Raw genomic sequence first — 25,554 nt, forward strand, 5'->3', positions numbered from 1 at the left:
ACCTCCAAGGTCAAGTGACCGGCATGACTGCACGGAGTGCCATTACATTCCCACCTATCAATCTACTCATATTTTTATATTTTCTTAATTGCCCGGTTGGCAGAAGCTGGGGCTAACAGCGGGAGCTCACCTCGCTCCCTGGATTCAAACCTGAGCAATGACCTTGAGTCCCCCTAGGGGTGAGAAAAGCGGTATATAAATACTGTAAATAAATGAAATAAATGAACCTGCAACCTGTCTATCAGCAAGTTCAGCACCTCAGCGATTTAACCCGCTGCACCACGGCTGCTCCACACATATATAAATCCCTCTTGCCTAGCTTCCAACGCACCTCAAAACCTCTGCCATAGATGCAGGTGAAATGTCATGAGAGAATGCTACTGGAACATGGCCATACCACCTGGAAAACTCAGAGCAACCGAATTCAAAAATTGTTACGAGTCCCTTGGGGAGATGGTAGCGGGGTATAAATAAAGTTTATTATTATTATTATTATTATTATTATTATTATTAGCCGTCCCCTGCCACGCATTTCTGTGGCCCAATCTGGTGATCTGGAAAATAAAGTAATGAGAAAGTGCTGGTTTCTAATATACATAATGGCTTTTTACTTGTGGGTAAACAGTATATCTTGTTTCTTTGTCAGTGTTGATGTGGAGAGTGTCTGGTTTGCCTACTCTGGAACATGTAACATATCATTGTCCTTCTTTAGGGGTCCCTTTCAAATCTATGATACTATTTGTGTGTGTGAATCATATCTATCTAACTATAAATCCCAGTAACTACAACTCCCAAATGTCAAGGTCTATTTTCCCCAAACTCCATCTATGTTCATATTTGGGCATATGGAATATCAGTGCCAAGTTTGGTTTCAGTCCATCATTGTTTCAGTCCACAGTGCCCTCTGGATGTAGGTGAACTACAACTCCCAAACTCAAGGTCAATGCGCACCAAACCCTTCTAGTGTTTTCTGTTGGTCATGGGAGTCCTGTGTGCCACATTTGGTTCTATTCCATCGTTGATGGTGTTCAGAATGCTCTTTGATTGTAGATGAAATATAAATCCCAGCAACTACAACTCCCAAATGACAAAATCATTTTTTTTAGTGAAGGACATACATTGGATTGTTAGGTGTCTTGTGTCCAAATTTGGTGTCAATTCCTCCAGTGGTTTTTGAGTTCTGTTAATCCCACAAACGAACATTACATTTTTATTTATATATAGATTAACAAATATAAACTTGTATTGTCGAAGGCTTTCATGGCTGGAATCACTAAGTTCTTGTGGGTTTTTTCGGGCTATATGGCCATGTTCACGTCAGGAGAAATGCCTCTAGAACATGGCCATATAGCCCGAAAAAACCCACAAGAACTTAAATATATACTTATTAGTATTTCAATGGGAAGTGTGGGTCTGCTTTTGGCTGATGAGATAGGATTATTTTGTTGTTGTTGTTGTTGTGTGCTTTCAAGTCGTTTCAGATTTAGAATCATAGAATCATAGAATCAAAGAGTTGGAAGAGACCTCATGGGCCATCCAGTCCAACCCCATTCTGCCAAGAAGCAGGAATGTTGCATTCAAATCACCCCTGACAGATGGCCATCCAGCCTCTGCTTAAAAGCTTCCAAAGAAGGAGCCTCCACCACACTCCGGGGCAGAGAGTTCCACTACTGAACGGCTCTCACAGTCAGGAAGTTCTTCCTCGTGTTCAGATGGAATCTCCTCTCTTGTAGTTTGAAGCCATTGTTCCATTGCGTCCTAGTCTCCAAGGAAGCAGTAAACAAGCTGGCTCCCTCCTCCCTGTGGCTTCCTCTCACATATTTATACATGGCTATCATATCCCCTCTCAGCCTTCTCTTCTTCAGGCTAAACATGCCCAGCTCCTTAAACCGCTCCTCATAGGGCTTGTTCTCCAGACCCTTGATCATTTTAGTCGCCCTCCTCTGGACACATTCTAGCTTGTCAATATCTCTCTTGAATTGTGGTGCCCAGAAATGGACACAATATTCCAGGTGTGGTCTAACCAAAGCAGAATATAGGGGTAGCATTACTTCCCTGGACCTAGACACTATGCTCCTATTGATGCTTTAGCCTCCCTACAAGAGCTGGCTAATTGTTTGAATTCTTCTTTGGTGATTTCTCCCTTTTTCCACTTCTTGTGCATGTCTCTTTGGAGTCTCAGCCCAGTTAGAAGTTTTTCAAACATCCATTCTGGCTTCTGGCTACAAGAAAAGAGATTTCACCTGAACATTATGAAGAACTTCCTGACTGTGAGAGCCGTTTAGCAGTGGAACTCTCTGCCCCGGAGTGTGGTGGAGGCGCCTTCTTTGGAAGCCTTTAAACAGAGGCTGGATGGCCATCTGTCAGGGGTGATTTGAATGCAATATTCCTGCTTCTTGGCAGGGGGTTGGACTGGATGGCCCATGAGGTCTCTTCCAACTCTTTGATTCTATGATTCTAAGGTCTATTTTCCTCCAAGAGCGCCTCAAGAGCACCCCTGGGCAAAATCAACTCTACTGCAAATGCTTACTTTGCGTAATGGGTTGACCGCCCCTGGACTTAGGTTAACCCTGAGCGAGGGCCGGGTAAATTATCTAAGAGGGCCGTATCCGGCCCCTGGGCCGTAGTTTGAGGACCCCTGGCATAGTAAGTACCCCCAACGCAGGTGAAACAGTGCTTGGAGTGGTGGAGTTCTGCCTTCTGCCTTTTTGTGCTTTTCCAAAGCCATCCTTTGGTATTGAGAGGTGGCAGCAGCTGCAGAGAAGGAGGAGGGAAGAGGAGGAGGAGGAAGAGAAGACTCTCAACACAGCGGAATCCACTCCCCAGGGATCCCCACTTGGCACCGAGAGAAAGCAGTATGGATGCAAAGGGCCCGGCCAGCTGGCATTTCACCGGCATCCACTGGCCCAAAATACAGATCAGATTCCTGTAAAAAGATAAGGAATTAAAAGACAGAAGGCAGATCAAAAGGGATTGATTCCTAATCCGGTTGCAAAGATGCTGAAGCCTGGCCTTCCCCTTTCCTCGGCTCCCTCTGCCCCATAGAATAATAACCTAATGGAGGTGAAATGCAGGACACAAGATCTCCTGAGTGTCCCCCGAGGCAGCAAAGAGAAGAGAGATGGAGGAGGGAGGAGAAGCAGAGCCATGAAAGATGATGCATTGCAGCTTTCCGAGACGAGTACAGTGCGGCAGTCAGTTTATGATTTAGACACAGGAGGGAGGAGGAGGAGGAGGAGGAGGAGGAGGAGGAGGAAAGCAGGCGGTGCGGATGTGTGCCACGCACAAGACTTGCACCCAATCCTCAGTATTCCTTGGTAAGCAGGAAGGAATCTATATAAATAAAAATGTAATGTTCGTTTGTAGGATTAACAGAACTCAAAAACCACTGGACGAATTGACACCAAATTTGGATACAATACACCTATCAGGCCAACGAGTGTCCGTCACCCCTAAACACACGCACGCACACACACGCACGCACACACACAAAACCAATGGAACAGACTTAAAAACCCGAAAAATACACCATATATACATATACACATATGCACATATACATATACACATGGCACCACATTCATACACACACACAAGTATGTATATACCGTATATACTCAAGTCTCTATACTCGAGTATATATATATATATATATATATATATATATATATATATACCGTATATACTCGAGTATAAGCCGACCCGAATATAAGCCTCCGGTCTGCCACACTTTTTGGATTGTAATAAGGTCTTTTATATAGCGATATTTCTTTCTGATGTTGTTCCAAAGTTGTAAATTAATGATAAGTGTTTTTCCAGCCAGAAACATCCTAGCTTCATCTCAGTTCCCGGCAGATGTTGACTCTTCTTAATTGGTGCTGGTAAACATAAGGAGCCTTGTGTTGACTTCCTTCTTAACATAAGGAACCTTGTAAACATCTCCTTAACTTAAAGAGCCATTATCTCTGATAATGCAAAGTTCAAGAGTTGATCATCGTCACAACTCTCATCAGCAACTTTTAATTACAGTAGGTGAGCCAGACTCCTCCGGTCTGCCACACTTTTTGGTTTGTAATAAGGTCTCTTATATAGCGATATTTCTTGCTGATGTTGTTCCAAAGTTGTGAATTAATGATAGGTGTTTTTCCAGCCAGCAACATCCTGGCTTCATCTCAGTTCCTGGCAGATGTTGACTCTTCTTCATTGGTGTTGGTAAACATAAGGATCCTTGTGTTGACTTTATTCTTAACATAAAGAACCTTGTAAACATTTCCTTAATCTAAAGAGCCATTGTCTCTGATAATGTAAAGTTCAAGTTCAGCAACTTTTAATTACAGTGGGTGAGCCAGACTCCTCCGGTCTGCCACACTTTTTGGTTTGTAATAAGGTCTCTTATATAGCGATATTCTCCTTAACTTAAAGAGCCATTGTCTCTGATAAGGTAAAGTTCAAGAGTTAATCATTATCACAGTTCTCATCCGCAACTTTTAATTACAGTCCATGAGTTTAGTTGTTTTCCAGGCCTCGATATTTTAGAATTGTCTTCAGCCCAATTAGGCCACTATCATACATCTTTCATGCAATTCCATTCAAGCCATGTATCATATTTCGTGACAGTGATTATGTCCGACGAAGCCTTGCGTCTCCGCCGGAAGCTGCGGGATCGAAAGCAGAAACAGGAGCAGAGTCCCAAAGAGGAACCAGACAAGGGTGCCGGCCTCACGATGGAACAGGAGCAGCTGATTGAGATCCTCTCCGAAGCACATCAGAAAAACTTTGACTCCAGCTTCTCCCAGTTCACCCACTACCAAGTGAGCTCAATCTCATTCCAATGGTAGCCCAGTACCAGACATACTTAGTCCCGAAAGGGAAAGAATTGCAATTTTCCAGGATGTTCTGTTTTTACTTTATCAGAGAACAGTCTTAAGAGTCTCCAAAGATTTCCAGGGGAACAACCCTAAAGACCAAAGAACTCCAGCTGGAGAATCTACTAGCTTTACTGGTAGGTCCACTCGGCGTTCGAGACGCAATTCGACCCGGTAGCAGAGCCCACATCAGTAAGAATTAGATTACAGTCAGCCTGGGAGAAGTTAAAAAAGGGGATTTTCCTTTAAAGCAAAGAATTGGTGATTGAAGACAATTGCCTGTCCTCCGTGGACAAGATTAGGAAGCCACCAGTTGCATAAAAGCCTGGAATTATTTGTTTAACTTTCTGAAGACAAGAGAAGTTTCTGTTGGATTGTTCATTAATAAAGGACTTTGTTATACTTCACAAGCCATCTAAAGACTGTTTGTGGTGGAAACCTCTGAGAACTTCTCTTCAGGGGGCCCTGGCTTCCCGCTGGGCTCAAGTCGCACGTCCTATTTAATTATTTACAGGCCCAGCGCGTGACAAAATATTAATATTAAAATATAGTAATTAAAAGCAAATACATACAAACTTAATATAACAATATAGATCAAACCTTTTAAGCAAAGGGCCAGGTCACAGTCCCTCAAACTGTTGGAGGGTTGAATTATATATATATTTTTAAAGTGAATGAATTCCTATGCACACTGCACATATCTTATTTGTAGTGCAAAAAAAAATACTTTAAAACAATACAATAATTAAAATGAAGAACAATTTTAACAAATATAAACTTATTAGTATTTCAATGGGAAGTGTGGACCCGCTTTGGGCTGATGAGATAGGATTGTTGTTGTTGTTGTTGTTGTTGTTGTTGTTGTTGTTGTGTGCTTCCAAGTCATTTCTGACTTATGTTGACCCGGAGTGAGGGCTGGGTATCTGGCCCTCGGGCCTTAGTTTGAGGGCCCCTGATATAGATGGATGAGGCTGAGTTAGACTTGGCCCAAAGAAGTATGGGCTTTGGTTCCTTACAACCAGGGCCGTAGCCAGAAAAAAATTTCGGGAGGGGTTTAAATTTTCGGGGGGGGGGGTTGAAATTTTCATGGGGGGGGGGTTGAAACCTGCCTCCTAGCTCACGCTGAAGCAAAGAGCACAGCAGGGGGCAGAGCAGTCTTCAATAGCCTGCAGCTCTGCCCTTGTCAACCACCTCCACCAAGTCTGGCCTCCTTAATGAGAGCATTCAACATCCCCCCCAACTTGGTTGCTTCACTACTGTTCTGTCGTGCGCTGGGCCTGTAAATAATTGTCTTTAGAACAGGATGTGCAACTTTTGCCCAGCGGGAAGCCAGGGGGCCTAAAGAGAAGTTCTCAGAGGTTTCCACCACAAACAGTCTTTAGATGGCTTGAGAAGTACAACAAAGTCTTTTATTAATAAACAATCAAACAGAAACTTCTCTTGTCTTCAGTAAATTTAAGCAAATGATTCCAAGCTTTTAGGCAACTGGTGAATTCCTAATCTTGCCCACGAAGAACAGGCAACTGTCTTCAATAACTTCTTCTTTAAAGGAAAATCCCCATTTTAACTTCTCCCAGGCTGACTGTAATCTAACCCTTACTGATGTGGGCTCCGCTACCGGGTTGACCTGCGTCTCGAATCATAGAATCATAGAATCAAAGAGTTGGAAGAGACCTCATGGGCCATCCAGTCCAACCCCATTCTGCCAAGAAGCAGGAATATTGCATTCAAATCACCCCTGACAAATGGCCATCCAGCCTCTGCTTAAAAGCTTCCAAAGAAGGAGCCTCCACCACACTCCGGGGCAGAGAGTTCCACTGCTGAACGGCTCTCACAGTCAGGAAGTTCTTCCTAATGTTCAGATGGAATCTCCTCTCTTGTAGTTCGAACGTCGAGTTGACCTACCAGCGAGGCAGTAGATGTTCTCCAGCTGGAGTTCTTTGGTCTTTAGGGCTGTTTTCCTGGAAATTCTTTGGAGACTCTTAAGACCTTTCTCCCCCGGAAGGTCTTAAGGGTTGAAGCTTTTGTACAGGGGAAGCTTGCACACATCCTATATATAAGTTTACCTTGCTGAGACTAACTAAAAATGGCTCCCTTCCCAATTGCCCTGAGCAAGGGGCGGGACCAAAACAATGATGGACAGGTGACTTGCCCTATGACTGCAACCAAAGAAGCCACCTATCTGCAGAGTCCCTGAAACCTAGGACTGCAAGCAAACATTTAATATAAAGCAAATAAAGTTGGAGCTCCTGGTACAGCTGCACCAGAACAACTACATCGGCTATTGCTGCAAGTAATGACAGTGTGAATAAATTGCCAATATTTGCTTGCAGTTCTGGAGGGACTCTTGATTTTTTGCATCTCATAGACTTAGCAGGGGGATTTGGTTAACCAGTTAAAATTCATGAGTAAACCAGTTTTTTTTAAAAAAAAATCTGAAACATTTTGGGGGGGGTTGAACCCCTAAACACCCCCCCTCGCTACAGGCCTGCTTACAACCCTCCCTCTGTCAGCCCCCAGTGCGCCTGTACATCCATAGCGTGAGGCCTTGGGGGGCCCAGAACGGGGCCTGTTCGCTCAGCCCCGAAGACTACCTGGAAAGCTACCCAGAGGAGGTCTTGCCGGACGTCTTCTCCATGCTGCCAATCTTTGCCGATTTGAGCACTTTCATGATCCAGCAAGTGATCCAGTTTGCCAAGGCCATCCCGGCTTTCAGGTACGTTGGGGCAGCAGCATGGCTACTGAGGGATACAAGATCTAGTAAGAGATGTAGTGGTTTCAGATCGGGAGACGAGGGCACAGTAGTAAAGGTAAAGGTTTCCCCCGACATTAAGTCTAGTCGTGTCCATGCTCATCTCCATTTCTAAGTTGAAGAGTCAGCATTGTTCATAGACACTCCAATGTCATGTGGCCAGAACGACTGCATGGAGCGCCATTACCTTCCCGCAGAAGCGGTACCTATTTGTTGCATCCCAGTTCAAGAAACGAGACCATAAGATTAAATCCACCACACTGGACTGTAGGAAAAGCAATCCTTGTTTATTGATGAAAAATTGGTTACAAAAGAAAGGTAAATGCAAAGTCAAAAAGCCACAGAAAAACACAGCAGTCAGTAGAATCTCTGAACTTGAGCAAAATTTCAAAAGCCACAATACAAGAACCAGGAACCTGTTAGCCTTTTACTAACCATGAACTTGATAACTAGAAGCCTCTGGGATTACCGGCCATGAAACACAGAACTTCTGCCAAGGCACAGCCACAGTCCCAAACGTTGCTTGATCTAACGAGGCACCCAGCAGGAGGCCTCTTAAACCAAAGAAGCTATTCTTTGAAACACCCCTTAACTTTGAAGCCTGGGCCTGTCTCTCCTGTAAACGATGTGACCTTCATAGAAACTGGGAAACATTTCTGTCTCTAACTATCTGTTCTCTTCGGTCCTCATTAAAAACCCCAGGTGGAGAGATATCACGGCTAGCGATATCACGGCTAGCTTCCAAAACATTTTCCTCCAGTTGTTGAGTTTCATTTTCATCGCCGCTGACCTCAGCATCAATAACAGATTCCACACTGTCAGGGTCAGGGAGAGCTTGCCCAGTTGGAAAAACTATCAGAGAATCCGGTTCACACAGATCAGGATCAGGCTGAAACCCAACACTATTGATCTACTCCCATTTGCATGTTTTTGAACTGCTAGGTTGGCAGAAGCTGGGGCTAACAGTGAGAGATCACCCCGCTCCCTGGATTCAAACCGCTGAGCTTTTGGTCAGCAAGTTCAGCAGCTCAGCGGTTTAATCTGCTGCACCACCAGAGGGCCCAAGGAGGGCACAGTAAGACTGATGTGGCTCAGTCTGAGTCTGAAACTGAACTGTTTGGGCCTTTTGGGCCTGCTGGGCCTTCTGAGCCTGACTTTCTGCAGGATGACGAGGAGGCTGATGGGTTATGTATTCCTGTACATGTTCCAGAAGGGGCTGATAGTCTGGCTTCTGAAGGAGAAAGAGAAAGCCTGTTCCCCGGGGAAAGGAATGTGCCTTTAGACAGAGATAGTGAAATCCCACAAGTGCAGGTGGAGACTCCTTTCGGTTCCCAGAGTGATCCGGCCCAGCTGGGCCAAGATAAGGAGTTGTATAGCCTTGAAGATAATGGTGAATTAATGAGCAGACAGGATCGTTTGCAATTAAGGCTTCACAGAAGCACACGCCTTGCCAGCAAGAAGCCAAAGGTCAACGCAATGCTTTCATGTCAGGGAAACTTATTTAATGATGTAGCTGACAGGCATTTCTTGTCAGTCCAATGTTGCTTCTTACCCGTTAACTTCTGTGGAATTACCTTGGTTTCGCGCAACACTTCTGGCTTCTTTGAGACTTGATTCTGATCCTGATTTTACCTGTCTACCACGGACTCTTGTTTGACCATTGCTAAGGGATTATGCTTTGTGTTATTTGCCTGTGGATCTTGGGAACCTTGCCTTTGCATTTAAGACTCTGTTTTGCCTATTGAACTTTTGCATCTTTATTTCTCTGTTTTGATTTTGCTTTTTCTCAATAAACTTCAAATCCTACAGTTTTTGTGTGTTGTGGTGTCTTGAGCAAGGTGAATACTACCCTGAGTTGCGACAAGGACTGGCTGAAGTAAAACCCTACTTTTCCCATCTCATGTTGGTTTATGATTGCATTGTTTACTACTACCAAACATTAAAAGTCGGCATCTCTCCAACCCTCCTTTACCGTCTTCCCCGCAGCAATGCAGGCATTGTAAACAGAAGCTTCACCGTTGGGGGCTTTGCTAATTGAGATACGCCTATTGTCATCCCAGTCGCTTTGTATTCATTGGATCCGGCGAGATGAGTTTTGTTGTTTGTGAGCAATTGCGTAGAAAATTATCGGCCCGACTTCATAAAAAAGGGGACACCAACTAGAGCTTGTGTTGTCGAAGGCTTTCATGTCCGGAATCACTAGGTTGCTGTGAGTTTTCCAGGCTGTCTGGCCATGTTCCAGAAGCATTATCTCCTGATGTTTCACCCACATCTATAGCAGGCACCCTCAGAGGTTGTAAGGCCTGTTTTCCAACAGACCTTACAACCTCTGAGGGTGCCTGCCATAGATGTGGGTGAAACGTCAGGAGAGAATGCTTCTGGAACATGGTCAGACAGATATATCAAGTGAGGTTGATATATCTGTGGAATGATGCCCAGGGTGGAAGAAAGAGCTCTTGTTTGTTTGAGGCAAGTGTGAACGTTGCAATTGGCCACCTTGATTAGCATTGAAGCTTCAAAGACTAGCTGCTTCCTGCCTGGGGGAATCCTTTGTTGGGAGGGTGTTAGCTTGCCCTAGAATCATAGAATCATAGAATCAAAGAGTTGGAAGAGACCTCATGGGCCATCCAGTCCAACCCCCTGCCAAGAAGCAGGAATATTGCATTCAAATCACCCCTGACAGATGGCCATCCAGCCTCTGTTTAAAAGCTTCCAAAGAAGGAGCCTCCACCCTGATTGTTTCCTGTCTGGAATCCATGTTTTCTGAGTGTTGCTCTTCATTTACTGTCCTGATTTTAGATGGTTTTTTAATACTGACAGAACTCCCATGACCAAAAGAAAATACTGGAAGGGCTTGATTGGAATTGACCTTGAGTTTGGGAGTTGTAGTTCACCTACATCCAGAGAGAACTGTGGACTCAAACAGTGATAGATCTGTACCAAACTTGGCATGAATACTGAATATGCCCAAATGTGAACACTGGTGGATTTTGGGGAAAATATACCTTGACATTTGGGAGTTGTAGATGCTGGGATTTATAGTTCACCTACAATCAAAGAGCATTCTGAACCCCACCAACGATAGAATTGGGCCAAACTTCCCACACAGAACCTCTTTGACCAACAGAAAATACTGTGTTTTCTGGTGGTCTTTGGTGACCCCTCTGACACCTACTCGCAACCCCCCCCCCCAGTGGTCCCGACCCCCAGGTTGAGAAACACTGCTCTAGATGATTCACAATGTCACATTCCTGGGAGAGGCCCTCGCAGTCTTTCTCAGAGCAACTGTCTGAAGATGTTCTTGTGGGTTTTTTCGGTCTATAGGGCCATGTTCTAGAGGCATTTTTTCCTGACGTTTCGCCTGCATCTATGGCAAGCATCCTCAGAGATAGTGAGGTCTGTTGGAATTAGGACAATGGGTTTATATATCTGTGGAATGGCTGGGGTGGGGCATAGAGCTCTTCTCTGCTGGAGCTAGGTGTGAATGTTTCAACTGACCACCTTCATTAGCATTTGAAAGCCTGGCTGAGCCTGGGAAAATGTTTTGTTGAGAGGTGTTAAGATGTGCCTGGTTGTATTGTCGAAGGCTTTCATGGCTGGAATCACTAGGTTCTTATGGGTTTTTTCGGGCTATAGGGCCATGTTCTAGAGGCATTTTTTCCTGACGTTTCGCCTGCATCTATGGCAAGCATCCTCAGAGGTAGTGAGGTCTGTTGGAATTAAGACAATGGGTTTATATATCTGTGGAATGGCTGGGGTGGGGCAAAGAGCTCTTCTCTGCTGGAGCTAGGTGTGAATGTTTCAACTGAGCACCTTCATTAGCATTTGAAGGCCTGGCTGAGCCTGGGAAAATCTTTTGTTGAGAGGTGTTAAGATGTGCCTGGTTGTTTCCTCTCTGCTGTTTTGCTGTTGTAATTTTAGAGTTTTTTTAATACTGGTAGCCAGATTTTGTTCATTTTCATGGTCTCTTCCTTTCTGTTGAAATTGTCCACATGTTTATGGATTTCAATGGCTTCTCTGTGTAGTCTGACATGGTGGTTGTTGGAGTGGTCCAGCATTTCTGTGTTCTCAAGATGATTTGTCAAGTGCCGAAGTCAATGAGAGTCAAGTTAATGAGAGTGTAGCAAAGCTTTTGTAAACAGCGACCGAGTGCTCAGGTGCAAAGAAGATCGGTTTGTTTACAGGAAAAAACAGATAAGAAACCTTTATCTGATGGTAAAATCAAGAGAAATACTTTCCTTTGGTTTTGGGATCTGGAAAAGCCTTATATTGATTCATGGGAAAGAGTTGCCTCAGTTGGGTCAACGTTGGAATTTCATGACAGTCTTGCTTTCAAGTTGAGATATTGACAAGCTGGAATGTGTCCAGAGGAGGGCGACTAAAATGATCAAGGGTCTGGAGAACAAGCCCTATGAGGAGCGGCTCAGGGAACTGGGCATGTTTAGCCTGAAGAAGAGAAGGCTGAGAGGAGATATGATAGCCATGTATAAATATGTGAGAGGAAGCCACAGGGAGGAGGGAGCCAGCTTGTTTTCTGCTTCCTTGGAGACTAGGATGTGGAACAATGGCTTCAAACTACAAGAGAGGAGATTCCATCTGAACATGAGGAAGAACTTCCTGACTGTGAGAGCCGTTCAGCAGTGGAACTCTCTGCCCCGGAGTGTGGTGGAGGCTCCTTCTTTGGAAGCTTTTAAGCAGAGGCTGGATGGCCATCTGTCAGGGGTGATTTGAATGCAATATTCCTGCTTCTTGGCAGAATGGGGTTGGACTGGATGGCCCATGAGGTCTCTTCCAACTCTATGTTTCTATGATTCTATGATTCTAAGTGTTCTAAGTTTCATGCACCAAGTTTTTGCCAAGCTCCTGATTTGTGTATTGGATTTTTCATGCTGCTCTGTTTCATGGTTTCTTTTATGTGTTTCATGGATCGTTATACTTATGGATCTTGTTTTGCCTAACCCTATGTTTTGTTTTTGCTAACTTTACTTTGCCAACTATATACTTCAATAAACTGCTTGCCTGGTCAATGTTGCTCCGTTTGGTGGTCCCTATGTAGACTTGTCCACAGCTGCATGGTATGCGATAGACTCCTGAAGAGGTGAGAGGATCCCTCTTGTCCTTTGCTAAATGTAGCATTTGTTGGATTTTCTTCTTAGTGGGTCCGACAGGGCACAGGTTTGAATCCGGGGAGCGTGCAGATGAGTTCCCTCTGTCAGCTCCAGCTTCCCATGCGGGGGCATGAGAAAATCATAGAATCATAGAATCAAAGAATCAAAGAGTTGGAAGAGACCTCATGGGCCATCCAGTCCAACCCCATTCTGCCAAGAAGCAGGAATATTGCATTCATATCACCCCTGACAGATGGCCATCCAGCCTCTGCTTAAAAGCTTCCAAAGAAGGAGCCTCCACCACACTCCGGGGCAGAGAGTTCCACTGCTGAACGGCTCTCACAGTCAGGAAGTTCTTCCTCATGTTCAGATGGAATCTCCTTTCTTGTAGTTTGAAGTCATTGTTCCACATCCTAGTCTCCAGAAAACAAGGATGGTAAAACATTAAAAAAAATTGGGCGTCCTCTGGGCAACGTTCTTGTAGACGACCAATTCACTCACACCCAAGGCAACTTGCAGTTTCTCAAGTTGCTCCTGACATGAAAAAAGTGTGTCTGTAGACAATTGTATGTTGCTTTCTCGCAACCACTTATAATCCTCTTTTGTGTGTTTCTGTCCCTCCTTCAACTAGAATTCTGCCGATCGATGATCAGATCTCACTCCTCAAAGGGACAACCCTCGAAATCTGTCAGATCCAGTTCAACACAATCTTTAATGAGGAAACCAAAGTTTGGGAATGTGGCCAACACTGCTACACCGTACAAGACGGTGCCCTGGGTAAGTCACAGGAGGGGCAGAGAATCCTAGACTTGGAAGAGACCCCAAGAGCCAGTCCAACCCCCTTCTGCCATAAAGAACGACACCATCGAAGCCTTTCCAACAGATGGCCATCCAGCCTCTGCTTAGAGCTGAGAACCAGGTATGAATGGGAGCCATCATATGACTGGGAGTAAGACACACTCCTATGTCTTTCTTTATTTAAGTCGTAGAATCATAGAATCAAAGAGTTGGAAGAGACCTCATGGGCCATCCAGTCCAACCCCATTCTGCCAAGAAGCAGGAATATTGCATTCAAAGCACCCCTGACAGATGGCCATCCAGCCTCTGTTTAAAAGCTTCCAAAGAAGGAGCCTCCACCACACTCGGGGGCAGAGAGTTCCACTGCTGAACGGCTGGATGGCTCTTTGTCAGGAGGGCTTTGATTACGTTTTCTTGTCCTGGTGAAGAGAGTTGGACTGGATGGCCTTAAGTATTTTCTGTTGGTCTTGGGGGTTCTGTGTGGGAAGTTTGCCCCAATTCTGTCATTGGTGGGATTCAGAATGCTCTTTGATTCTAGGTGAACTATAAATCGCAGCAACTACAACACCTAACTGTCAAGGTCTATTTCCCCAAACTCCGTCTGTGTTCATATTTGGGCATATAGAGTATTTGTGGCAAGTTTGGTCCAGATCCTGGATGTAGGTGAACTACAACTCCCAAACTCAAGGTCAATGCCCACCAAACCCTTGTGTTTTCTGTTGGTCATGGGAGCTCTGTGTGCCACATTTGGTTCAATTCCATCATTGGTGGAGTTCAGAGTGCTCTTTGATTGTAGAGGTACTATGAATCCCAGCAACTACAATTCCCAAATGACAAAATCAATTTTTTTTAGTGGAGGACATACATTGGGATGTTAGGTGTATGCTATCTAGATTTGGTGTCAATTCGTTCAGTGGGTTTTGAGTTCTGTTAATCCCACAAACGAACATTACATATATAGGTTCTTGTGGGTTTTTTCGGGCTATAGAGCCATGTTCTAGAGGCATTTCTCCTGACGTTTCGCCTGCATCTATGGCAAGCATCCTCAGAGGTGTGAGGTCTGTTGGAAGTAGGAAAAATGGGTTTATATATCTGTGGAATGGCTGGGGTGGGGCAAGGAGCTCTTCCCTGCTGCAGTTAGGTGTGAATGTTTAGCTGATCACCTTCATTAGCATTTAAAATTATAACAGCTAAACAACAGAGAGGAAAAAACCAGGCACAGATTAACACCTCCCAGCAACAGATTTTCCCAGGCTCAGGCAGGCCTTCAAATGCTAATGAAGGTGATCAGCTAAACATTCACACCTAACTGCAGCAGGGAAGAGCTCTTTGCCCCACCCCAGCCATTCCACAGATATATAAACCCATTTTTCCTACTTCCAACAGACCTCACAACCTCTAAGGATGCTTGCCATAGATGCAGGCGAAACGTCAGGAGAAATGCCTCTAGAACATGGCCCTATAGCCCGAAAAAACCCACAAGAACCTAGTGATTCCAGCCATGAAAGTCTTCGACAATACATTACATATATATATATATATATATACACACACACACACGTATAGACACATATACACATATACACAAATATATACACACACAAAGCACATATACACCACCTGGGCCACAGCAACGTGTGGCAGGGGACAGCTAGTATTAGATAATCCTCCCATTATGAAGGCCTGACTTATATCAAGGCAAAAGCTTTCCAACTCTCACACAGGAGATGTCCTTTCTAATAAGGGACTCTTACCCAACATACAAGCATACTGTGTCACCTCGCCTTCTCTTTCCTCTTCCAGCGGGTTTGCAGCAAATCTACCTGGAGCCGCTGCTGAAGTTTCATGTCAGTTTGCGGAAACTCAAGCTTCACGAAGCCGAGTACGTTCTACTCCAGGCCTTGGTACTCTTCTCCCCAGGTGAGTCTTAATACAGAGAATGTCAAGCTTTCCTTAAATGCAGCTCTCAAAATCCTTTACGTTCACAATACAAAGTGTAGCAGAAGTGAGGAGCCCTGTGGCCAAGTCCCTTTCCCTAGAATCATAGAATCCTAGAGATGGAAGAGACCTCGTGGGCCATCCAGTCCAACCCCATTCTGCCAAGAAGCAGGAAAATCACATTCAAAGCACCCCCGACAGATGTCCATCCAGCCTGTTTCAAAGCCTCCAAAGAAGGACCCTCCACCACACTCCAGGGCAGAGAATTCCACTGCCAAACAGCTCTCACAGTCAGGAAGTTCTTCCTAATGTTCAGGTGGAATCTCTTTTCTTGTAGCCAGAAGCCAGAATGGATGTCCAAAGAAATTCTAACTGGGCTGAGACTCCAAATAGACATGCACAAGAAGTGGAAAAAGGGAGAAATCACCAAAGAAGAATTCAAACAAATAGCCAACTCTTGTAGGAAGAAGGTTCCCTTGATTCTTATCCAGATGCTTTCAAGCTGGTTTCAAAGCCTCCAAAGAAGGACCCTCCTCCACACTCCGGGGCAGAGAGTTCATAGAATCATAGAATCCTAAAGATGGAAGAGACCTCGCGGGCCGTCCAGTCCAACCCCATTCTGCCAAGAAGCAGGAAAATCACATTCAAAGCACCCCCGACAGATATCCATCCAGCCTCTGTTTCAAAGCCTCCAAAGAAGGACCCTCCACCACACTCCGGGGCAGAGAATTCCACTGCCAAACAGCTCTCACAGTCCGGAAGTTCTTCCTAATGTTCAGGTGGAATCTCTTTTCTTGTAGCCAGAAGCCAGAATGGATGTCCAAAGAAATTCTAACTGGGCTAAGACTCCAAATAGACATGAACAAGAAGTGGAAAAAGGGAGAAATCACCAAAGAAGAATTCAAACAAATAGCCAACTCTTGTAGGGAGAAAGTTTGCAAGGCTAAAGTACACAATGAGCTCAGGCTTGCCAGGGACATTAAAGATGGGGATGTAGTAGTCATAGACATATTTGTTTGGTCAACTGTTGGCAGAAGGCTTCATCAAGTTCTTCATCCTGGCTTGGAGATCTGTAACAGACGCCTACAACAAGATCTTTTTGAGTCCCAGTTCCCTTGATTCTTATCCAGATGCTTTCAAGCTGGTTTCAAAGCCTCCAAAGAAGGACCCTCCGCAGAGAGTTCATAGAATCATAGAATCCTAGAGATGGAAGATACCTCGCGGGCCATCCAGTCCAACCCCATTCTGCCAAGAAGCAGGAAAATCACATTCAAAGCACCCCCGACAGATGTCCATCCAGCCTCTGTTTCAAAGCCTCCAAAGAAGGACCCTCCGCCACACTCCAGGGCAGGATGTTCCACTGCTGAATGGCTCTCACAGTCAGGAAGTTCTTCCTAATGTTCAGGTGGAATCTCCTTTCTTGTAGTTTGAAGCCATTGTTCCATTGTGTCCTCGTCTTCAGGGCAGCAGAAAACAAGTTCGCTCCCTCCTCCCTATGACTTTTTCTCACATATTTATACAGCAGTTCCACTGCTGAACAGCTCTCATGGTCAGGAAGTTCTTCCTCATGGTCAGTGGGATACATTCCAGCTTAGAGTCAACACCTCTGTTCAATTGCTGCACTCAGAACTGGACACAGTGGGATTTTTGTGTGTGTGTGTGTTGATCATTAATGCATCATTGGAGCAGGGGACATTTCCATCTGGTTTGAAACAGGCTGTGGTGAGACCACTCCTGAAAAAGGCCTCCCTTGACTCCACGGTCTTGAGCAACAACAGGCCAATCTCCAACCTCCCTTTTTTGGGCAAGGTGTTGGAGTGGGTGGTCGCCTCTCAGCTCCAGGGTTTCCTTGATGACATCAATTACCTGGACCAGTCACAGTCTGGTTTCAGGCGTGGTCACGGCACTGAGACGGCTTTGGTTGCCTTGGAGGATGACCTCCGTAGGGAGCTGGACAGGGGGAGTGTGACCCTGCTGATTCTCTTGGGCATCTCAGCGGCATTCAATACCATTGACCATGTTATCCTTCTGGGGCAACTCTCCGGGATGGGCCTTGGGGACACGGCTTTGTCGTGGCTCCGGTCCTTCCTGGAGGGTCTCTCCCAGATGGTGAAGCTGGGAGACACCTCCTCGGACCCCTGGCCTTTGACCTGTGGGGTACCGCAAGGTTCCATTCTGTCCCCCATACTTTTCAACATCTACATGAAACCGCTGGGAGAGGTCATCCGGAGTTTTGGAGTTGGATGCCATCTCTACGCAGAATTCCAGAATTCTCCACCTAATTCCAAGGAAGCCCCTCGGGTGCTGGACGAGACCCTGGCCACTGTGGATGTCTGGATGAGGATGAATAAGCTGAAGATCAGTCCTGACAAGACAGAGGTCCTCCTGGTCGATTGTAAGCCAGATCGGGGTATAGGGTGGCAACCTGTGCTGGATGGGGTTGCAATCCCCCTGAAGTCACAGGTCCGCAGCTTGGGTGTCCTCCTGGATTCATCATTTATGTTTGAAGCTCAGGCGTCGGCGGTGGCCGGGAGGGCCTTTGCACAATAAGACTCGTGCGCCAGCTGCGACCGTACCTCGTGAAGTCGGATCTGGCCAGGGTGGTCCATGCCTTAGTCACCTCCAGATTGGATTACTGTAATGCACTCTACCTGGGGCTGCCCTTGAAGAGAGTCCGGAAATTCCAATTGGTACAACGGGCGGCAGCCAGGTTACTAACTGGAGCGACTTACAGGGAGCGGTTAACCCCCCTGTTTAAGGAGCTCCACTGGCTGCCGTTCATTTTCTGGTCCCAATTCAAGGTGCAGGTTCTTACCTACAAAGCCATGAATGGTTTGGGACCCACCTACCTGCTTGACTGCATTGACTGCTTGACTCCCTACAAGAGTTGGCTATTTGTTTGAATTCTTCTTTGGTGATTTCTCCCTTTTTCAACTTCTTGTGCATGTTTATTTGGAGTCTCAGCCCAGTTAGAATTTCTTTGGACATCCATTCTGGCATCTGGCTACAAGAAAAGAGATTCCACCTGAACATTAGGAAGAACTTCCTGACTGTGAGAGCCATTCAGCATTGGAACTCCCTGCCCCGGAGTGTGGTGGAGGGTCCTTCTTTGGAGGCTTTGAAACAGAGGCTGGATGGACACGATCTCTTCGTTCCTCTGGAGAGGCCCTGCTCTCGCTCCCGCCTCCCTCGCAGGCGCAATTGGTGGGGATGAGGGAGAGGGCCTTCTCGGTGGTGGCCCCCCCGACTCTGGAACTCACTTCCCAGGAATATCAGGCATGCCCCAACATTGGCAGTCTTTAGGAGGGGCCTGAAAACGTGGCTGTTCCATTTTTTCCCGGAATAAGGAAATAATACCCAGCAAAATGTCCTCAGAATGCACTTTAATTATTCGTTAGATTGCGCTCCCATCACTTCTTTTAAAACCCTCCTACCAGATATACCCTACCTTGTTCATGCCCAATGTTTATTTTTTAATTTTAAACTATTACATTTGGCCCGGCCATAGATTTTTAAATCCTTGTGTGTTAATGGTTATATGTGACTTATATTAATTCTAGGGAAGTCATGCTACCCCTCTATTCTGCTTTGGTTAGACCACATCTGGAATATTGTGTCCAATTCTGGGCACCACAATTCAAGAGAGATATTGACAAGCTGGAATGTGTCCAGAGGAGGGCGACTAAAATGATCAAGGGTCTGGAGAACAAGCCCTATGAGGAGCGGCTTAAAGAGCTGGGCATGTTTAGCCAGAAGAAGAGAAGGTTGAGAGGAGATATGATAGCCATGTATAAATAAGTGAGAGGAAGCCACAGGGAGGGGGGAGCAAGCTTGTTTTCTGCTTCCCTGGAGACTAAGAACAATGGCTTCAAACTACAAGGAGGTGATTCCATCTGAACATGAGGAATAACTTCCTGACTGCGAGAGCCGTTCAGCAGTGGAACTCTCTGCCCCGGAGTGTGGTGGAGACTCCTTCTTTGGAAGCTTTTAAACAGAGGCTGGATGGCCATCTGTCAAGGGTGATTTGAATGCAATATTCGTGCTTCTTGGCAGAATGGGGTTGGACTGGATGGCCCGTGAGGTCTCTTCCAACTCTTTGATTCTATGATTCTATGATTCTATGTGTTGTTGGGCTTGGCCTCATGTAAGCCTCTCCAGAAGCTGGATGGACATCTGTTGGAGGTGCTTTGAATGTGACTTTCCTGCTTCTTGGCAGAATGGGGTTGGACTGGACAGCCCACAAGGTCTCTTCCACAGGCCCGTAGCAAGGGGGGGGGGGTTAGGGGTTCAACCCCCCCCCCCCCGAAATGTTTCAGATTTTTTTAAAAAAACCTGGTTTACTCATGAATTTTAACTGGTGAACCCAATCCGCCTGCTGCTAAGTCTATGAGATGCAAAAAATCAAGAGTTCCTCCAGAACTGCAAGCACTATCTCAAGCAAATACTGGCAATTTATTCACACTGTCATTACTTGCAGCAATAGCCGATGTAGTTGTTCTGGTGCAGCTGTACCAGGAGCTCCAACTTTATTTGCTTTGTATTAAATGTTTGCTTGCAGTCCTCGGTTTCAGGGTTCTGCAGATAGGTGGCTTCTTTGGTTGCAGTCATAGGGCAAGTCACCTGTCCATCATTGTTAAGTTTTGATCCCGCCCCTTGCTCAGGGCAATTGGGAAGGGAAGGGAGCCATTTTTAGTTAGTCTCAGCAAGGTAAACTTATGTATAGGATGTGTGCAAGCTTCCCCTGTACAAAAGCTTCAACCCTTAAGACCTTCCGGGGGAGAAAGGTCTGTCTCCAAAGAATTTCCAGGAAAACAGCCCTAAAGACCAAAGAACTCCAGCTGGAGAACATCTACTGCCTTGCTGGTAGGTCCACTCGGCGTTCGAGACGCAGTTCAACCCGGTAGCGGAGCCCACATCAGTAAGGGTTAGATTACAGTCAGCCTGGGAGAAGTTAAAACGGGGATTTTCCTTTAAAGAAGAAGTTATTGAAGACAGTTGCCTGTCCTTCGTGGGCAAGATTAGGAATCCACCAGTTGCCTAAAAGCTTGGAATCATTTGCTTCACTTTACTGAAGACAAGAGAAGTTTCTGTTTGATTGTTCATTAATGAAAGACTTTGTTGTACTTCTCAAGCCATCTAAAGACTGTTTGTGGTGGAAACCTCTGAGAACTTCTCTTTAGGCCCCCTGGCTTCCCGCTGAGCAAAGGTTGCACATCCTGTTCTAAAGACAATTATTTACAGGCCCAGCGCGTGACAGAACAGTAGTGAAGCCACCAAGTTTGGGGGGGGGGGGGGATGTTGAATGCTCTCATTAAGGAGGCCAGACTTGGTGGAGGTGGTTGACAAGGGTGGAGCTGCAGGCTATTGAAGGCTGCTCTGCCCCCTGCTGTGCTCTTTGCTTCAGCGTGAGCTAGGAGGCAGGTTTCAACCCCCCCCCCGTGAAATTTTCAACCCCCCCCCCCTCCCCGGAAAATTTCAACCCCTCCTGAAAAATTTTTTCTGGCTACGGCCCTGCTCTTCCAACTTTAGGATTCAATGCGGAGCCATCTTTGCCTTTCCCACCATGTTTCTGTCTGCCTTGTCTGATCAAGCCTCCTGCTTTTGCAGATCAGGTGGACGTCGTGCAGCGAGAGGAAATTGACCAGACTCAAGAGAAAATTGCACTGACTCTCAAGAGCTACATCGACCAGCGGCACCCGCTTCCCGAAGGGAGGTGAGTGGGGTATTATTAGGAAGCAAGGGGGGTCCACCAGGTGTCTGCAGGGCTGATGGCACCTGCCATTTGACAAAACATGGACCAGAGAAATGGACAATGGCCCATGGAAAGGGGGGAAGGAAACCACAAAAGCAGCCACGCTTTCCTCGCCCTCCCTTTTCTCTAGGTCCCTGTATGCCAAGCTGCTTTTGCTGTTGACGGAGCTGCGGACGCTGAAAGTCGAGAACACCCGGCAGATCCTCCACATCCAGGACTTACGCTCCATGACGCCACTGCTTTCAGAAATCATCAGCTGAAAGCTTGGGACGCCGTCATTTGGTGGTTTGGCTGTGCAAGATAACATGATCTTGATCGGGGCCATCTGTTGCCCTCCGCTGCCTTTTGGACTGCGTGTTCCATTAGCACTATCCAACAGTCAAGAGGAATGGTCATTTCATGTGTTGTTGAAGGCTTTCATGGCCAGAATCACTGGGTTGCTGTGAGTTTTCCGGGCTGTATGGTCTTGTCCCAGAAGCATTCTCTCCTGATGTTTCGCCCACATCCACAGAGGTTGTGAGGTCTGTTGTTGAAGGCTTTCATGGCCAGAATCACTGGGATGCTGTGAGTTTTCTGGGATGCCTGGCCATGTTCCAGAAGCATTCTCTCCTGACATTTCACCCACATCTATGGCAAGCATCCTCAGAAATTGAGGAGACTGCTGGAAACTAGGCCAGTGAGGTTTATAGATCTATGGAATGTCTGAGCAGTCTGACATGTTCCAGAAGCATTCTCTCTTGACATTCCGCCCACATTTATGGCAAGCATCCTCAGAAATTGAGGAGTCTGCTGGAAACTAGGCCAGTGAGGTTTATAGATCTAGGGAATGTCTGAGCAGTCTGACATGTTCCAGAAGCATTCTCTCTTGACATTTCACCCACATCTATGGCAGGCATCCTCAGAGGTTGAGGGGTCTGTTGGAAACTAGGCAAGTGAGGTTTATAGATCTAGGGAATGTCCGGGCTGCCTGGACATGTTCCAGAAGCATTCTCTCCTGACATTTCACCCACATTTATGGCAGGCATCCTCAGAGGTTGAGGGGTCTGCTGGAAACTAGGCAAGTGAGATTTATAGATCTATGGAATGTCTGGGCTGTCTGGCCATGTTCCAGAAGCATTCTCTCCTGACATTTCGCCCACATCTATGGCAGGCATCCTCAGAGGTTGAGGGGTCTGTTGGAAACTAGTCAAATGAGGTTTACAGATCTATGGAATGTCCGGGCTGTCTGGCCATGTTCCAGAAGCATTCTCTCCTGACATTTCACCCACATCTATAGGGCTTGTTCTCCAGACCCTTGATCATTTTAGTCGCCCTCCTCTGGACACATTCCAGCTTGTCAATATCTCTCTTGAATTGTGGTGCCCAGAATTGGACACAATATTCCAGGTGTGGTCTAATCAAAGCGGAATAGAGGGGTAGCATGACTTCCCTAGATCTAGACACTATGCTCCTATTGATGCAGGCCAAAATCCCATTGGTTTTTTTTTGCCGCCACATCACATTGTTGGCTCATGTTTAACTTGTTGTCCACGAAGATCTTTTTCACACGTACTGCTTTCGAGCCAGGCGTCCCCATTTTGTATCTTTGCATTTCGTTTTTCCTGCCAAAGTGGAGTATCTTGCATTTGTCCCTGTTGAACTTCATTTTGTTAGTTTTGGCCATTCATCTCTCTAATCTGTCAAGATCGTTTTGAATCCTGTTCCTGTCTTCTGGAGTATTGGCTATCCTTCCCAATTTGGTGTCGTCTGCAAACTTGATGATCATGTCTTCTAGCCCTTCATCTAAGTCATTAATAAAAATGTTGAACAGGACCGGGCCCAGGGGGGAACCCTGCTTGTGGCACTCCGCTCGTCACTTCTTTCCAGGATGAAGAGGAAGCATTGGGGAGAATCACCCTCTGGGTTCGTCCATTTAACCAATTACAGATCCACCTCACCGTAGTTTTGCCTAGCCCACATTGGACTAGTTTCCTTGCCAGAAGGTCATGGGGGACCTTGTCGAAGGCCTTACTGAAATCCAGGTACGCTCCATCCACGGCATTCCCCGCATCTATCCAGCTTGTAACTCTATCGAAGAAAGAGATCAGATTAGTCTGGCATGACTTGTTTTTGATAAATCCATGTTGACTCTTAGCGATGACCGCATTTGTTTCTAAGTGTTTGCAGACCGCTTCCTTAACAATCTTTTCCAGAATCTTGCCTGGTATCGACGTGAGGCTGACCGGACGGTAATTGTTTGGGTCATCCTTTTTTCCCTTCTTGAAGATTGGGACCACATTGGCCCTCCTCCAATCTGCTGGGACTTTTCCCGTTCTCCAAGAACTCTCAAAGACGATTGCCATGGTTCCGAAATGACTTCCGCTAAGAGAAAGAAAGAAAGAAAGAGAGAGAGAGGGAAGCATGGAAGCAAAGAGTGAAGGAAGGAAGAAAAGAGAGAAAGCAGAAGGAAAAGAAACAGGGAAGGAAAAGGAAGGAGAGAAGGAAGGAAAACAGGAAAACAGGAAAGGAAGGAAGGAGGGAAAGAAGGAGAGAAAGTGAGGGAAGGAAAGAGAAGGAAGGATGGAAACAAAAAGCAAAGGAAGGAAAGAAAGGAAGCAGAATGAAAAGAAAAAGGGGGAAGGAAAGAAAGAGGGAGAGAAGGAAGGAAAACAGGAAGGGAAGGAAGGAGGGAAAGAAGGAGAGAAAGGGAAGAAAGGAAAGAGAGAAGGAAGGAGGGAGCAAGCTTCCTTTCTGCTGAAGTCGAACTAGACTTTAGGGGGGTCAACTCCAAGGAGAGATGACCCTTAGTTCCCACCAAAGAGGGAATGCTACCTTGGCAAGCCTTCAGAGAAGCCTGATTCCAGCAATTTTATTTAATATTAATAATTGAAATGAGACTCTTGCCAAAGCAAAGAAGGGGCATCGAGGTGTTTATTAGCGATTCAGCTGCAATCGGATGCATTGTAGGGATAGTTCCACCACAAGCATACCAATACAGAGTTTACGGGCATTTTTATAGGCAAAATACAGAAAAACATTTCAAATTTCCCACCCGCCCCTCTCCGCCCAGCTTCTTGCTGATTGGTTAGGCATTGTTTTGGCCAGCAAAGGTTGATTTCATTAAGAAAGGTTTTCCTGCCTTAGATCTGATAAGGTGTGTCTTCTGATGGATTTTGAGAAAGGAACAAACAGGGGTCAGCCTTGTCCCTTTGTGATTCAAAATGTCCAAAGAAACTTCCCTGCCTGCCAGACAAAACTCAGAAAGCAAACAAAGGATGTTTCAACTTGTTACTGTCCATGCAAAAGGTTGGTGATTTGCCTGGTTTCGAGGAAGCTTGGCTCTCCCTCAGGCACTAAACAGTCTCTGGTCACATTTTACTAGGGCAGTGTTTCTCAACCTTCTGAATGCCACGACCCCTTAATGCAGCTCCTCATGTTGTGGTGACCCCCAACCATAACATTATTTTCATTGCCACTCCATAACTGCCATTTTACTACTGTTATGAATCCTAATGTAAATATCTGATATGCAGGATGTATTTTCATTCACTGGACCAAATTGGGCACAAATACCTGATACACCCCCAATTTGAATACTGGTGGGGCCTGGGGGAGGGGTGATTTTTTCATTTGGAAGTTGTAGTTGCTGGGATTTATAGTTCACCTACAATCAAAGAGCATTCTGAACTCCACCAACGATGGAATTAAACTCCCATGACCATCAGAAAATACTGGAAGGGTTTGGTGGGCATTGACCTTGAGTTTTGGAGTTGTAGTTCACCTACATCCAGAGATCACTGTGGACTCAAGCAATGATGGATCTGGATCAACTTGGCACAAATACTCAATATGCCCAAATGTGAACACTGATAGAGTTTGGAGAAAATAGACCTTGCCATTTGGGAGTTGGAGTTGTTGGGATTTATAGTTCACCCACAATGAAATAGCATGTTGAATCCCACCAATGATAGAATTGGACCAAACTTTCCAAACAGAACCCCCATGTCCAACAGAAAATACTATGTTTTCTGATGGTCTTTGGTGACCCCTCTGACACCCCCTCGCGACCCCCACAAGGGTCCCGACCCCCAGGTTGAGAAACACTGTACTAGGGCAAAAGGCCGAGGTAAAACAGAGGGCAAATAAATTTCATACATATACAATTAATACATAAGCTTTTCATAGCACAAAATAGATCCCGTCCCCAACCTACATCCCAGACAATTAATTATCATTTTATTTGAAAACCTGGAGTCTAAAGTTTTAAAAGGTCTTTGAGGAAAGTTCATGAGGGAGATAGTATGTACTGAAGTCCAAGACATGCAGGCAGAGAGTCCATGATCATTGGGAAGGCTGGCAGAC

The 25,554-nt window shown here is 45.8% G+C and overlaps 1 protein-coding gene across 2 annotated transcripts in view; it reads left to right on the forward strand.

The window, feature by feature from the left end:
• Positions 1–21,897, forward strand: part of NR1I3 (nuclear receptor subfamily 1 group I member 3) — a 35,027-nt gene extending 13,130 nt beyond the window's left edge. Inside the window, exons 4-9 of one of the 2 annotated variants that reach the window (XR_010910389.1) lie at positions 4,618–4,811; positions 7,379–7,581; positions 13,357–13,502; positions 15,327–15,443; positions 21,074–21,174; positions 21,344–21,476. Coding sequence is in view for 1 of the 2 variants with exons in the window: in XM_067472447.1 (XP_067328548.1) it covers positions 4,618–4,811; positions 7,379–7,581; positions 13,357–13,502; positions 15,327–15,443; positions 21,069–21,174; positions 21,344–21,473 (896 nt within the window). In the remaining variant the exon portion in view is untranslated. Of the gene's footprint in view, positions 1–4,617; positions 4,812–7,378; positions 7,582–13,356; positions 13,503–15,326; positions 15,444–21,068; positions 21,175–21,343 lie in introns of both variants that reach the window. The other variant, XM_067472447.1, reaches the window with a different exon arrangement.
• Positions 21,898–25,554: the final 3,657 nt, after the last annotated feature.

This window comes from Anolis sagrei, chromosome 12 (assembly GCF_037176765.1).
Source record: "Anolis sagrei isolate rAnoSag1 chromosome 12, rAnoSag1.mat, whole genome shotgun sequence".
NCBI classification, from domain to species: Eukaryota; Metazoa; Chordata; class Lepidosauria; order Squamata; family Dactyloidae; genus Anolis; species Anolis sagrei.